The following is a 15,533-nucleotide window of genomic DNA, read 5'->3' on the forward strand; positions in this document are numbered from 1 at the left end:
GTACCTGTTACAAATCAGCTTTTTACACTGACATCTCACAGCTAAAATTCCCTATGAATTAGCATTAAGAAAACTTAAGGCTTCAAAGTAAAATAAGCCAGACTTAAAGCACTAGATTTAAACTTGCAAAGACACTGAATACATAAAATCTTTAGGGAAAAACACCTCAAATCTCTGAACTTGGAGGCAATAAGAGAGGGTCATTAATGAAGGCAGACAATTTAGCTCAGACCCAATGAACAAGATGGACTGAATTGTGCAAACAGCTTTTTATTTTCATGCCAGACAGCTCCAAGTGCTGGATTTGGCAGCCTTCTAGCCTGGCCAAACACTGTGTTGTTGTTAATCAAGACAGCTGTGGCAGTGTCAATAATGGCATGTGACAAAAGATTTGTTTGTCCACACACATCTACCTCTGGAAATCTGTGTACAGCCTTTGCAAAATCTATCTTACAGGGCACAACTCAAAATATTTATTTTCCTTCAGCCATTTGCACAATGGCCTCTATTTTCTGGAATGAAGTGCAATCTCAGTTTTTAGCAAAATAAAGAAGGGAGCAAATACTGGTATTGTTTTAATGATGCATCACATGAGCCAAATTAAAGCTTCCCTTTACAAAGGGGAATGTTGAAGACAATGTGGTGAGAGAGATGACTACAGTGAGTGTTTCTACTCAAAGCATTCATAACCACACCTGTGAAGCCTGCTACACCTTTATTGCAAAACTATATATAATAACTCTGATGGGGCATAATCTCTAATAATGAAAGCTATTATGTAACAACTAAAATTGAGCTGTTTAAGAAAACAAACCAGATTTCATCTTCCCCAGTGATGTCCTTGCACACATCCACTTGGTGCCATGAATGCCATACTCACAGCAGTATTTCCTCAAAACCAGTTTCTCCTCAAATCCTTAACAATTTATTTAAATATTAACACTTAAAAACTCAATCAGTTTCTAGAAAAGCCAGATCCTCATACCAAAATAACATCCTTACATTACACATAGATGCTTCCTGCTACATGACACTTTCCTGAGCAAAAAGCCAGTCTGAAACAAGCAGCATTTAATTTTATGGTTACATGGCAGTGATACACCAAAATCTGTCTTGTAGAAAGAGAGAAACCTATTTTAGATTAATATTCCATAGAGCTTTCATCGTGCTCATGTTTAGATGAATGTATTCACAGTATCCTTTAAAAAGATAAATTTTTCCTAAAGGAATCAGCCACCAGAGGGACCTCCAGGTTTCCAGTGTTCCCCCAGTTGCCTCCAAGCCCTCTGGCAGTTGATTCAGCAATAAATGAATTTATTGATATTTATTTATATTGATATTGATATTTATTGCTATTTTATTGCTATAAAATTAATTTATTTATACAGAGAAAGGTCAGGAGAGAAATGTTTATCTTTACTTGAAGTTGTACAGAATTCTTGCCCAAAACACTTACCTTCTGCATTAGCATTCAATCAAGAACACTGCAATTATTAAACAGGGTGAAAAGAACTTCTCCACCTTCACAAACACTCAGCACAGCCCTTCATAAAAAATATCCTGGCTTTGGGACTTTTCCACACACAAACAGAAAGGATTGACAGAATACTTGCCAGAAAAGGAGATTTAAAGAGGGATTCATCTAATGGCACCTTTAATTTACACAGCACTTACATTACACATTTAATTTACAAAAAAACTACCATTTTTCATTTGCACAAGGGTATGGGTCTGTCTCTAATCACAGATTATCTTCCTCTTCTCTTCACCAACAACTGGGGCAATTTGTACTTTAGTGTGTAAAAAGCAGGAAAAGGAAGTCATTTTCTGAGGAACTCCAGCACGTACATCTTTGTTTTGGCTGCTCCGTGCAAAATAAGTTCAGTGGGATCAGAGTTCAGCCTCTTCTGACAGCAATTTTGGAATAAATCCAGAGCCACATTACAAAAATGTCAGCAGTATCAGAGCTCACCACAGCTGGAAACATAACGTGAGCAAAATCACCCCACAAGCCTTTATATGGATAAAGTGCCCATTTAGCACAGATTAAAAGGGTTAACCCTTTTAGGGTGAAGCTCTGTGCCACCAGTGGAGTGTACAGGTCAAAATGAGTCCCTGCAGCACTGCCACAGGGCCTCCAACCAACCAAACACCTACTGCAAGTAAAGGATCTTCAAACCACTGAAAGACCAGGATGGAGGCACAGTTTCCAGCTTCCAGGCTCCTGAATAAAGGCAGGAAAAGGGAAACCTGGAACTCTTCTGTCTGTGCCATGTCCCATGGTATCAGAACAGTCTCAGTGTTCACTATGTGGTTGTCACTGCTCAGCTCCAGCTCAGATCTTGCACTTAGCTCAACTTCCTCACGAAAGCAAGGGGGTTTTTTGGTGACAAATCAAATTAAGATAATTTCCTGCCCTTAAAGAAGCACAGCGCAGCTTGAAGTGGAAATAAGGCCCACAGCAGAGAAAAATTGTTAGGCTAGAGCTTAACACAGCATGGTGTCTACAAAATCTGGAATTAAAAAGAAGAAAAGAGGTATAGCTCTGTTGTCTCAGCCAGTCCAATCCCTCCTACAACCCCCATCTTACCAGTTTGATCAGCTGGGCCCGGGCAGGCAGTAACAGAGTTCCTGCTGCTTCTCCAACGAGAGCCACCTTAACTCTAGCAATTAGCAACAAACCTTTCAAAGTCAGCAGGGGAAAACCACTGCTGAAATTTTTAAGGTCTGAAGAGGGTTTGTGAGAAGAATCCTCTCTCAGGAATGAGTGCTATGCCAAACGTCACTGCCTAAACAAACTTATCAGTCCCAGAAATGCAAGTTAGCGCTGCAGCAAATCCTCACTCCAGAGGGGCCCAAAGCACATCCAGACTGTCAGAGGCAGGGCTAGGATACAACCTACCATAAACCTGCAGATAGAGAGAAGGCAAAGCTTCTTAAGTGCCTCCACCAAAATTAAGTCTGTCAGTGTCTTAATTTTATTTCTGGTGAGAACACGACAAGCGTGTGCCAATGCTCAAAGGTGTTCACAACTGGGCACTGATGTACAACCTGGATGCATGGCCACGATGGGAAATGAGAGGCTGGAGAGCAGCAGGGATCTGGAAGTCCTGGTCGATGGCCAGTTGGATCTGAGTCAGCAGAGCCCTGGAGCCAGGAGGAACATCCCTGTCCTGGGGCATTGGGCCCAGCACAGCCAGCCTGGCCAGGGTGGGGATTGGCCCTCTCTGCTCTGGGCTGGGGCTGCCTCACCTCCAGTGCTGGGGGCAGCTTTGAGTGCCACAATATAAAAATGATACAAAGCTGTTAGTGTCCAAAGGAGGGACATGAAGATGGGGAAGAGTCTGGAGGGGCCACAGGAAGAGCAGCTGAGGGTAGTTGTTTTGTTCAGCTGGAGCAGAGGAGAGACTGAGGGCAGAGCTCATCATGGCCTGCATCTTCCTCTCCTGGGCCAGCTCCCATCTCTCCTCTCCGTGACAGGGACAGGACCCAGGGAATGGCTGGAGCTGTGTCAGGGGAGGGTCAGGCTGGATCTCAGGGAAAGGTTCTTCCCCAAGAGGGTGCTGGCACTGCCCAGGCTCCCCAGGGAATGGGCACAGCCCTGAGGCTGCCAGAGCTCCAGCAGCATTTGGACTGCCCAGGATGCCCAGGGTATCTGTGTATTGCTGTGGTATCTGTGCAGGGCCAGGGGTTGGATTCAATAATCCCTGTGGATCCCTTCCAGCTCAGGATATTCTACAACTCTGTGTGTGCTCAGGCTGAACTCTTACTGCTTGTGCTGCTGCCTGAGCCTGCACCAGAAGGGAGAGAGTCAGGATGAACCATCACCATCTCAGCATAGCAAAACCTGCCCTCTCCTCTTGCTTTGCTGCCTTGCCTGAGAGAGCCTTCAGTCAAACACTACTGCATCCTGTCTCAGATGGAGAAATAACTGCTTTTCACTAGTAGCTTCTTCCTTTAGAGAAGAAAAATAACAAAACTCCTGCAATTCATATTAAAAGTCCAGCTGTGCCAAAACATGCTGAGCTCAGGCCCATCTGTACAAAAGTATCTGATGTTTGCTCTCAGCCTGTACTTTATGTGAGGATGGTTTAATATTAAACAACATATTTGCATATCTGCAGTAACTGCAAGGACAGCAGATAATTACCAGTGGGGATAACATGAAAAATGTTAAAGAAAAATAAACAAACAGCAAACTTCATTCAGATACAGTGAATTCTTAAAATAACTACAAAGACAAATATTCACTCATTGTGTTTAAGTATCTTTCTGCCTTTGACTGTTATTACCAACATGGTAACACAAATGAGAACACGAGCTAACAAAGCTGTGCACAGCAGGAAAACCACTGCAGGAAAACTACTGCTGCTTTTTGCTCACTGTTCAGTGAACAGTGATAGAAGGGGGAAACAAAACTGATAAAAACATTTCAGACCTGCAGTGACAAGCTGTTGTCTGCTTTAATTTAGAAAGTTCCATGGAATCATTCTCCACTCTCAAGCTCCCAACTGAAAATGCTACCAGAACACTTTGAAGCCTGTCAATAAAAGTGATCCCTCACTCTGAGCTACAGGAAAAGCCTGTTTAAAATATCTGTTTAATACAGGAAAAAGTATTATAATCACAAGGTGCTGCTGGATTGACCCTGTGTAGTGATAAGAACTTTCAGGATCACCTGGACTCAGTATGATGTTAACCCTCTGCTTTCCTTCAAGGTGACAGAGATAAGGGAAGCTCTTCACACTGGGCAATAAACCACTAATTAAAACAAAAAAAGTTTGTTTCTTAAGGAGTAATTTAAGGAGTGCCTGCTGTCTCCTTGCAGAGCAGATTCAGCTGACACAGCAAACCATCTCCAGCCACTTGCACACCAAGAGGCCAAAGTGTAAGCAGGGAATTTAAAATCAGAAACCTCCCTTGCAGGAATGACTCAGTTGGCATACAGAAAACACCTAATAGAAACAGACTGCAGTGTGTGGGTACCCAATTCTTATTACCCTTACAGAATTGTAACGGAATCCCCTTTTATTCTGATTCATTTTTGCTTTGGGGGTAATTGAAATTCAGTTTGCAAAGCCATTTAAGATGTATTAGCAATATAAGTTATATTCAGCAAGAACTCATAGCTTAGGGACTCAGGTTCAGGGGCTAATTAAAACACTGATTTATTTATAGCTCACCGGCTGCCATACATTATCTGATTAAAATCCCTCTGTTTTTAATAATTTAAAAAAGTGGATGCACCCTTGGAGCACCAAAACTTCAGAGCACACAGCTCTGCTGTATCAGTTTTCAAATGGCAGACTACAAAACTTACTCTCTGTGGCAAATTAATGTTGTTATATTTCAGTTTACTGTAAACTTCACGTCTCCTCTACGAGACATCCTACTGCACTCAGCAGCTGTCCCCATGCTTGGAAATAAATCAGAAAGCTACCCAGAGCTGTTAACAGCCACAGAGAGAAAGCACAACATGCCATTAAAGAAATTAAAGACAGAAATCCCCTAAAAGCAGGGGAAGGACAGGCCTTTAGCACTTAAGTGTTGTTCAGCCACAGCTTGTGATGGGTACTCCTTATCCTTCTAGCACTTCACCATGCTAAAGACTGCAGTGCCTGGCACTCTACAGTTCCAAAAAGATGTTCAAACCTCTGGAGAGCCCTGCTACTTTGCACCAAAATAGTGCTCACTGGAGAGAAACTGAACTGCTTGAATGAGGGTTTCCTGCTCCCCAAAGGATTCACAGCACTTCCATCAACAACCCAGTCTTTTCCACAGTAACCTTGCTGTGCTTTATTCTCCATTTAAAGCAAATATAGCATTGCCATGAGTCCAGAGTGTATTTTCTGTTGTAAAAACATGCATCTGCATAGAAATCACTCCGGTTTTGCAATTTCTCCTCTAGTTTCTTTGTCTTAAGTGCTTAATTGACCAGGAGGTCCAATTTATCCCTTAAGAAACTGCCTCATGAGGAACAGTGACTTTTCTGTACAAAAAAGACCTTGAAGAAGAGAGGAATGAAACAACTGAAGGACAAAGAGAAATAGAGGAGCTCACCACTGGACTGGCCCGAGCAGAGCTGGCTCTGGAGGATGCCCGAGATCCCGAACCAAGGTAGCAGCTGTACTCAGAAGGCTGCAGCAGGAAAACCAGGAACAGCAGGCAGAGAAAAGAGAAAGGCATTAGAAGTGGGATAGGAAGCAGGAGGGGATGCACAGCATCACATCTGAAATTAGTTAAAGAGATGGTTACGTGCAGCTGGACAAAAGAACAGCAGTAAAAGTCAGAGAATTGTTAATTTGAAAATTAAAACAAGCAGTAATTCCACTGGCAGTTCAAGCAGAGTTTTGATTCAATTCTTAGAATACAAATCATTTCTTTATATCTCTTCAGGTACCAGTGACAAGTAAACAATTCAGTTTCTCTACAAAAGGCTCCATCCTACTACTTTCCAAGAGCTCTGAGGCTCTCTGGTGAATCACTTTCCCATGTTCCCAATGAACAAGTGTTCCACAGGCCAAAGGAAGAAACATCCATCTATGAGGAGATTAAAGTAAAAACTGAGCCCAGCTCAGAGACTGTCTCTCTCTCCTGGTTTTCCAGCACCCACAGTCCTCATCTCCTGCCAAAGAAGTCTTTTAGCTTTTCTTTAAAAGGAAACATCTAAACAGAGGTGCAGGACTGGGCTGGCTGGTTGCTGACAAGGACAAAATGTGTCTATGCTGTTTTATTTCCAAAGCTTTTAATGCATTGGAAATGGAGCAGGGAAATGAAAGTTTAAAGCATCAGATCTAGAACTTACTTTAGAAATAATGAGGTTATTTCAGAGGTGATTAGGACTGTTTCTCAGATACAAACACACAGAAACCTGAAGAATTATCATACTTTGGAGTTGCTAAGGGTTTTTTTAATGTTTTTTTTATTAAGTCACTTGGCCACTACAGGAATTCTTGGACTCTTTAGCTTTACAGAGACAGACAGGCCTTCACCAAGCCAGTGCAGGGCTGCTCCATCATCATTAGTCACAGTAACGAAGCAGCACAGCATCACCTGCAAATTAAGCTTGCAGCACTAATAAATGGTGAGAGGGTAAGCTGGAAATAACCCCAGCTAGAGCACAAGGATAGGGTCAGCCACTGACCACAAAACATTCAAGGTGCACAGCCTTCAGCGAGTCCATGGGCAGGGCAGTGTCCTCAGATGCTCCCAGAGGGAGGCCCTGGCAGAGGGTGTCCAGAGGAGCTGTGGCTGCCCCATCCCTGGAATATTCAGTGTTGGACAGGGCTTGGAGCAACCTGGGATAGTGGAAGGTGACCCTGCCCAGGGCAGGGGGTGGGAACAAGGTGGCCTTTAATGTCCCTTCCAACCCCAACCATTCTAGGACTCTGTGTCTTACAGTGGCTTTGTGCACCTGATCTTCATTTCAGAGGTGAGAATATGTGTAGCATAAAACTGCTGCACACTGTTTACAGCTATTGCCAATCATACCTTAATTCCTAAATTAAAGACAAAAAGCACTGAAGTAAAAATACAGATTTTTGTCTGGTCACTGCAGTGTTTTATGTTTAACAAAAGAAGGGTTTAGAATAAACTTGAAACACATGACAGGAAAAAAGTTTTACTACTTTTTTTTAACTACTGATGAGTCCCATATTAATGTTTCCAGGCCCTGTTTATTCCACAGTTGCTCCCTGTGCATTGCAGGCCTGACTATGGAAGTGAGTTGCTGTGACCAAGCAAGGCTACTTTCAGCCCTGCATTCACCTGCTCTTCCAAAAATATTTTTTGGGAACAGCCAACCAAGGTGGCACTCCCCTCTCCACGTCAAAAGTGCTGCAAGGTTCAGAGGCATTAAAACAACCACAGTTATTGTGACAAGGTCGCTGCCTCTGAGGCAAACCCCTCCTGTTTCAACTCTCTCATTACTACAGGCAGCAGGAACTGGAAAGGCTGGGTTACACACAAATACCTGTGGCTCAGGGTGGGATGGGGATGGAGGGAGGGGAAAGCATCAGTGTTTTTTTAGTCAGTGTTCCCTGCTCATGCCATTGATAGCCCATGAAAGGCTTGCAAACAGGTTTTGGGCTGATAGGTTTGCTGTGGATGATTTCTCACAGCTGTGAATCAGTGGGATGGCAAGAGGATGGCACAGCCCTTGAAGTGCTTAGTAAAGCATTCTTGAAAGTGTTTCCTCCTCCAAGCTAATAAAAATGCTTAAAGTTAATGTAACATCAGTGCTCTGGCTTGAGGCTTTTCACTCTTATAGCCTTAGATGGTGCCTATGTGTTTGTTGTGGTTTTTTTGGTTGGTTGGGTTTTGCTACCATCAGTGAAAGGGATGAGAGGCAGAATAAGCAGTGGGCCCACAGAAGAGGACTTAAAAATCTAAAGAGATTGGCTGTTATTTTTTTTCCCCCCCCCAGGTGGACACAGCAGCAGCAGATGGACTGCCTGGCCCAAACACCCACAGAGGAGAAGAGGTGAAGGCATTTTCTGCCTTTTAATCTGTAAACCGACTCCTGGAGTTTCTCTTTCTCAAAAGTAAACAATTTATATAGTTATTCCTTATATTGTTGCTCCCCATCCATGACAGAGACCTCCACTCTCAGGAACACACATTTTGGAAGCACTGTCACATATATGAATGCAAAATAATTTGAATATAAATGCAAGAAACAAAACCAAGCAAGCCATATATTCACAAATGTAATTTACTTCACACTGCTTACGTGGAACTGATTTTTAAATTTTTGACTGATTATTTTTTTAAACTTGTATTTTTCTGAGTTTTGACAAGAAGAATTAAGTCTCAGGGAGGGAAAGGACTTCATGTATGGCCTTTCCAAGGTGTTTTATCTGCAAACCAAGGCAGAACTGGATTCCCTGTCCCACAGAGGGGCGAGTTCTCATTGATCACTATTCGTTACTTCATGGAAGCTCATGGGAATGGTGTTCCCAATTCTGCTGCGTGCAGCAGCAGGCCCTGGATGTCACACAGCCCACGTGAAACATTCCTCAGGCCAGCAAAGGACGGACACAGAGCAGGGAAATGCAGAAAACCTCTTACAGCGCGGGAACTGGGGGCACTATAGCGCCGGCTCCCGCTGTAAACGCTCTCCTCGTACACAGACGCCTACAATTAAAACACAGAGTCAGCACAGGAGTGGCAGCTGAAGCTGATTTGAATCACAAATTCACCGAGGACACGTGGCAGCGAGCAGGATGGGCAAGGACAGGGACATCTCCTGTGTGCAACCACAAGCAGCATGCAAGGGAAGGTCCAATGCGACCTGGGGAGCGCCACGGGAGACGTGCAAGATCTGACACATCCCGAGGCCATCACACCCCATGCATTTCTAACCCTTCTCCCAGGGCTTCAATTCAAGTCGAATTCAACACTTTGACTGCCTAGCCATGAAATGGCTACATCAATTCTTAAACTGTTCCCATCTGTTTCACCTTCATTGCTGGTGCTGGCAGTGAGAGGGAAAACTCCCACCTGATAAGCCTCACTTACCAGCCAGTTTAGGAAATTAATAAAATAGGAGGAAAATGCATATTTTAAGACTGTCTCCAGTTTAGCATAGAGATATATGGCTCAGGAAACACAAGGGGAGTAGGAAACTCTACCTTTAAGCTTTGGGAAAAAGTTCCAAGAAGCTAATTTTAAACAAGAAGGCAGGAATTTGTCTAAAAAAATTTGTGAACAGACTTTTGTGAGTTAAGCAAGCAGCAAGAATTGATGTTGCCTCTCTGTCCTGCTCCTGAAAATACACCAAGGAAGACAACTCTCTCCACATAGACACGACACCCGTGGCAGCATCACAACCCCATGAGCACAGTCCCAACAGGAATTAAAGGAAGGATCAGCAACCCCAGGTCTGCACAAACAGCATCACACACGTGGCATTCAGATGGGTGGGACACCAGGGTGTGAGACAAATGCACCCCAACAGGAATTACAGACAGAGGCAGGAGACAACATGTGCATGGCTGGGGGTGAGTGGCTCTGGTGTTGGTGCATCTGGTGATGTTCAGAGCATCAGCACAACAAACCCTGTAACTCCTGGCTGGCAGGGCATCGCTGTACAGCAGGGAGGGCTGAAGGAGACAAGCACAAGACTTTTTGGTTTGGCAGAGTAAATTAAACAAAAACAAAACAAAAGAAAGGTGCCTACAGCAGAATTAACCCTCTTGGTGAGAGATTAGGATCACTACACGACAACAGAAGGAAACCCAGTACAGAAAATATTAGTCATCTGCACCATGAAAGCATTAGATCTCAGCTCCCAAAGACCAAGAATACCAAGCAGACACGTGCATTTCCTACAGGAAGGGAGGGCAGGACAGTACGCAAAAGCAAAACAGCATAATTTAATTTTAGGTTGTTAAGCTGTTATTGTCTCCCACACATTTGTGTACAGGATCCAGAAAAGGGGTTTCTCCTCACTCCAACCAAAGCCAGAAAAAGAGCTGCACAGAAGTGCTTCAACATACACACAGCTGCAAGATCATCTCCTGTGTGCTTTATTATTCACAAATGCAGAGAAAACCCAACTAATTCAGGAAAAAATTCCAAGCACTTCAGTCAGAGCAGCCTGAAACAAATGTTAGTAACCATCCCCCCCGAGATGCAGCAGTTAAACAACACAGCACTCGCTGTGTCTGGCAGAACTGGGTGCAAGAGAGACTCCAGCAGTGATCCCCAGCCCAGGGCTTGAGGCCAGGTCCTGCTGCCAGTGCCCCATCCATAGCCCTGTGCTGTGCCCCCAGGCAGGACCTGGAGCACTGTTGGAGCTCTGCTGGCACTGGGCTGGCTGAGCTCTGCCACACACAGGGGACAATCCAACCTCCCGGGGGTTTTACAGCTTCCCTGATGTTCTTCCAGCACTCTGGGAATTGCCTCTCTGTAATTTCATCTTGTGCAGACTGGATTGTCTCAAGCTCACCAGACTGACACGCTATGCAGAGGAGCTGCCTCAAGTAAAGAACTTCAGGTAATTAAGATTTCCCTTATCTTTCCAGACCAATTGAGGCCAATGGCAGACAAGGAAAGGGAGGAGCAGCAAAGGAAAACTGACTGTGCTCATTTGAAAACAGTTTTCCATTACTCATTCCAATCTTAAAAGGTCTGATTTGTTTGGGGCTTTTTAAAGTTTCACTAAAAAAGAGCTACAATTGGTCCAAACTGATTCCTAAGTACAAGAGGTTGTATTATCCAAACAAAGTCCAGGCCAGGTGAAGCCAGAGGGCAACAGACCCAATTTCCATTTTGGGAAGAAAGTTGAGATGTGGAAGCATAGCTGCTGTTGGGGAGGCCCAGGTCAGAGTAGTACGAAGCCTGCATTAAAACAAACAAAGCAGAAAAAAAAACTCCTTGAGAACTCAGCTTCATTCTTTATTCCTTTAAAGGGAAGCAAAAAGTAAATTAGATGATTACAAACTGCAAAGCAGTCAAAGTGGTCACAGATGCAAAAAGAAGAGAGAACTGCATTATAGCTTTGAGGATGTGTGAAAATTATGTGACCTTTCAAGCGCTGGAAAAATGCACTGGTGAGAGAGGTGGTCAGCTTTCTCCTGAGAGCCTGAGGAGTTTGTGTCCTGTAAGCTGCACCCTCAGGAGAAGGTGAGATCCTGGGAGATGGAGACCAAAGCCAGGGACCAAAGCTGCTGGCTGTGCCCAGCAGGAAATGCGAGCTGTCAGATATAGCAAGACTGAGTGGGGAGAAAACTCTAAGAAGTGAGACTGTGTACATTAAACATCTTCTTTAAATGAAGCACCTTCTTTCCCTGCTTTCTGCCTTGCATCCAGTCACAACTGCACTTTTGGTCCACTCGGGGGATCTTAATGAGGAATGGTTGTTCTGAAAGATCTCACACCTTCACCTGCTTTGCTACTCTCCAGAGCTCTCCTTTTACACCTGTTCCCTGACACCTTTCCTCTCCAAACATTTCCTCTCCAAACATTTCTCATGGGGGTCTAGACAGCCAAGGCTCTCTGCTTTCAGCAGTCGGCTTCTCACAAACCCTAACTCATCCTCGCTTCACCACTGTGGTCCGTGGAGGAGTTAATTTCATCACAAAGGAGGCAGATCTGTGGCAAATTAAAGAAATTAGTTTGCTTTCTTCTGTCACCATGAGCGAACACACCTTTAGATCTGACACAATACCCACAGGGACAGGCTGAGGGCAAATCATTGACCAACCTCGAGAAAAACCTAACCCAAGAAACAACCAACCACAAACCAATACCACCCAAACAATACCTGCAAAATAAGACTTTTACTGAAAGGAAACCTGAACTGAACTTCTTAAAGTTACTTTCATTCCTGCTTAAGAGTCTGCAATCTGCACGTGGACTATTTAAGCACATGGCATTAATCATATTTAAGGGATCAACCTGTGACACTGCAAGTTCAGTGTCCACATGGAGATCAGTCCATTCTGTGACTTAAAACTGGACACTTATTGTAGAAACAGCCATTGCCAGCAGGTTCATTCATCATTTCCCTGCTGTCCTGAAGAAATTTCCTCTTTTTCATTTTTCCTTGTCACTTCAACAATCTTTATGATTCAGCTTGGGCATTTTGGACAGAACACTCCTAAAAAGTGAACGCCAGCCAGGCTGGCATCAATTTGGTTTGAAGTTTCAGCTGTTCTGAGTTACCCCCAAACTCTCCTCCCCATCCTAATTAATAATTAATCCAAACAGCAATGGAACTACAAGGAACTAACGATGTTGCTGTAATTAAGCCTTACTCAGACTAAACCCCCCCATGCTGCAAATGCTAATTCCAGCATGATTTTAAATTATTTAAATGGAAACCAAACAACCTCTTCTCCCTGGATGACTTTCTTGCAGATATTTTGCTCTCCCTGTGGTCCTTGTAGCACTGCAGTATGTCAGTGAAGAGTAAGAACATCATTTGTCACCAGTGCTACAGAATAAAGCTCCTTGAACTCCTCAAATGGGCCAGCAAGGGTGCCAGCAACAGGACAGGCTGTTCTCTTAGCAGCTCAAGCAACAGTATTTCATTTTCTCTTATCCATGTAATGCCAGTTAAATTATAAAGCAGCAACAATTTCAAATGGATGTGAAATATCAGTGAACCCTTTCACTGTTTATCCTGCTTAACTTCATGCCTACAAAGTAACCCCTGAACTCTCTCTATGTTCAGTGTGTTATTGCTCAAACACTTGGCTAAATGGAGGCTTAAATGGAGTTTATTTTTGGCCTAAACACTGAGCTTTAGGCTGCATACCACTAAATTTCTTTAGAAGCCTTGATAGCACAAAGATCAACAGGCTCTGAACTTTTGTCTGGCTTTGTTAAAATAAAGGGAAAAAAACCCCAAACAGTTCCCCCTCTGCCCCCAGGCTGTGCTTGGACAACCCCTTTAAATCATTTGCACAATCCCCAGTATTTAACAAAGCAGGGCCAGGAGTTGCTATAATTGACACACAACACTTGCTGTGCTGGAACAGGAGGGAACACTGTGACCTGCATCCTCACAATGGAGTTAATAATTAAGCTTTTTTGGACTAGAAATAAAAGGTCGTCAATGTTAAGTAGTTAAGTGGGAACACTTGCACTGGCTCTTCAGCTGTAGGCGTTTCCAGCAATCCTAGCATATGGTTTATAAAGGAAAAAACAAACAAACAAACAAAAAAAACCAAAAAAAACCCAAAAAACCAAAGGTGTTTAGTTAAGCAAACTTCAAATAAACAATGTGCATTTGGAGAAAATTCAATTTAATTCATCTTAACTAAGCAAATCTCAAGGCATGGACTAAATTAGGAGATTCAGTACTAGAGCAGGCATGAACACCTTGCAGAAGCTGAAAAGCACTCATTCTGTTTCCAGCAGGTGGGAATCCTCCCTGCTAGTGCTGTCACAATGTAATTTTTACCCAGTTTTGTTTACAAGTTCAAGCAGTTCTGGCTTCCAAGATCTTTCTGTATGAATTTCTGAGAATCCTCACTCGCAGCCTGATTTTTGATATTTTTTTTATTTCCCAGACAGTTTCTTGATGCACCTCCAGTGTCTGACAAACTCCAAACCCCACAACATGCAAGACAGGAAAAACCTGCTTCACCACCCAAAAGAATTTGCTAATTAGTTTAATCCCATTAAATGGAGTAATAGAATTTTACAGCAATAGAAATCATCTACTAACCCTGCTAGATTTTCTACTCTGGGATGATCCATACACGTCTTCCTCATAACCATTGGTCTGTTATGGAAGGAAAGGAAAAAAAAAAGGGAAAGAAAAAAAAGGAGAGAAGAAAAATTGACATAGACCCCCGAAGGGAATTTTTAAGCAAATGTCATCACTTATGAAAAGCAAAGGCAGAGACAGAACTTTTCAAAGATATACCAGGAACAGGAGCAGTGCAGGATTAGGTCATGATTTCAAACATGAGGACACAAACATTTGTGTCACTACCTCTAGAACAGCCAAAAATGTCAAGGATATTCCTGCTTGCCCTTTTTGATCCCCCTCCCCCCCTTTTTTTTTATGGCCTCTCTTATTATTACTGGTCTGTATTCAAACACTGTGAAGGGAAATAGGGGACAAAATGGGCACAAAAAGGAGATCAGAAACTGCAATAAAAGGCATATATCACTACAGCTATTTATACCTCAGGCAGCTAAGCACCTAAAAACCAGCAAACTGTAGTAGAAGAATTAATTCTATTTGAGAAACCCAGCTTAGTGAACATGCAGTGCTGTATAAATTATCTTCTTTTTGATTCTGAGCATCAAAATTAAACCCAGACAGTGTCCATCTGCCACAGCCCAGGATTCTGCAGCAGTCTGAGAGCTGCTAAGAGATTTGGGTGGGCTCAGCTGTCCTCCCTGGTGTCAGGAAGATGTTTTCCCTCAAGGGAGGAAAAACAAACAGGCCCAGAAGGACTGTTCCATAAACAAGGTGAGGTGCTTCAAATCCCTGTGGCAGCAGTGCTGGGAATAAAACAAAACAATTACAGTGACTCAGTCCTGAGTCTGGGAATGCGGTGGTGAAGAAGAGAGGACAGGCCCGAAAGTCTCCTCTATCAATAGCATTAAAAGCTCAGGTTTCCCCAGCAATTCACTGTTCTGGTATCACCTCACAACAAGCCCTGGTTTAACACTGAAAACAAGGAAGCACTCTGTGTATTTGGGGTGGGGGTTTAGTGGAAATTTAATTAGAATTTCTTTTAAAATTAAGTTTTGAAGTCCATGTTTTAATGCGTTCCCGAAATGAAAATCCACTAGAACCAATCTGAATCAATTTCCAAGAGAAATATTTATCATCACTTTTCAGCAGCTTCCATAAAAAATTAAACAAATTAACTCAGAAACCAGTTCAGAGCCAAGCTGGGAACGCTACTTCTGGGAAAAGCTTAGATTCTCTATTGAAATGCAATATTATCAGCCAAATGGAAGGCAAACATCCAAGTTTCTTTTATTCAAGAACTGATTTGCAATACTGCTGTATAGCCTTCTCACACAGCTTGGCTTCTTTCCAGCTTTTACCAGGGTTTGTT

The 15,533-nt window shown here is 43.2% G+C and overlaps 1 protein-coding gene across 18 annotated transcripts in view; it reads right to left on the bottom strand.

Annotated features, from left to right (window-relative positions):
• The window catches only part of LRRFIP1 (LRR binding FLII interacting protein 1), a 100,410-nt gene that overhangs the window by 23,318 nt on the left and 61,559 nt on the right, over positions 1-15,533 (bottom strand). For 8 of the 18 annotated variants that reach the window (XM_088059151.1, XM_014257776.2, XM_014257771.2 and 5 more), the window contains exons 9-13: positions 14,180-14,236; positions 11,263-11,343; positions 10,059-10,103; positions 9,070-9,135; positions 6,061-6,138 (exon numbers count right to left, since the gene is read on the bottom strand). The exons of 2 other annotated variants lie outside the window; for them this stretch is intronic. In XM_088059151.1, the coding sequence (XP_087915277.1) occupies positions 6,061-6,138; positions 9,070-9,135; positions 10,059-10,103; positions 11,263-11,343; positions 14,180-14,236 (327 nt within the window). The remainder of the gene's footprint in view (positions 1-6,060; positions 6,139-9,069; positions 9,136-10,058; positions 10,104-11,262; positions 11,344-14,179; positions 14,237-15,533) is intronic. 8 more of the 18 variants (XM_088059148.1, XM_014257772.2, XM_088059146.1 and 5 more) reach the window with 3 other exon arrangements.

The sequence above is a fragment of the Pseudopodoces humilis genome, chromosome 8, assembly GCF_049639895.1.
Source record: "Pseudopodoces humilis isolate 2021_Gansu_Grassland_sample_001 chromosome 8, ASM4963989v1, whole genome shotgun sequence".
NCBI lineage: Eukaryota > Metazoa > Chordata > Aves > Passeriformes > Paridae > Pseudopodoces > Pseudopodoces humilis.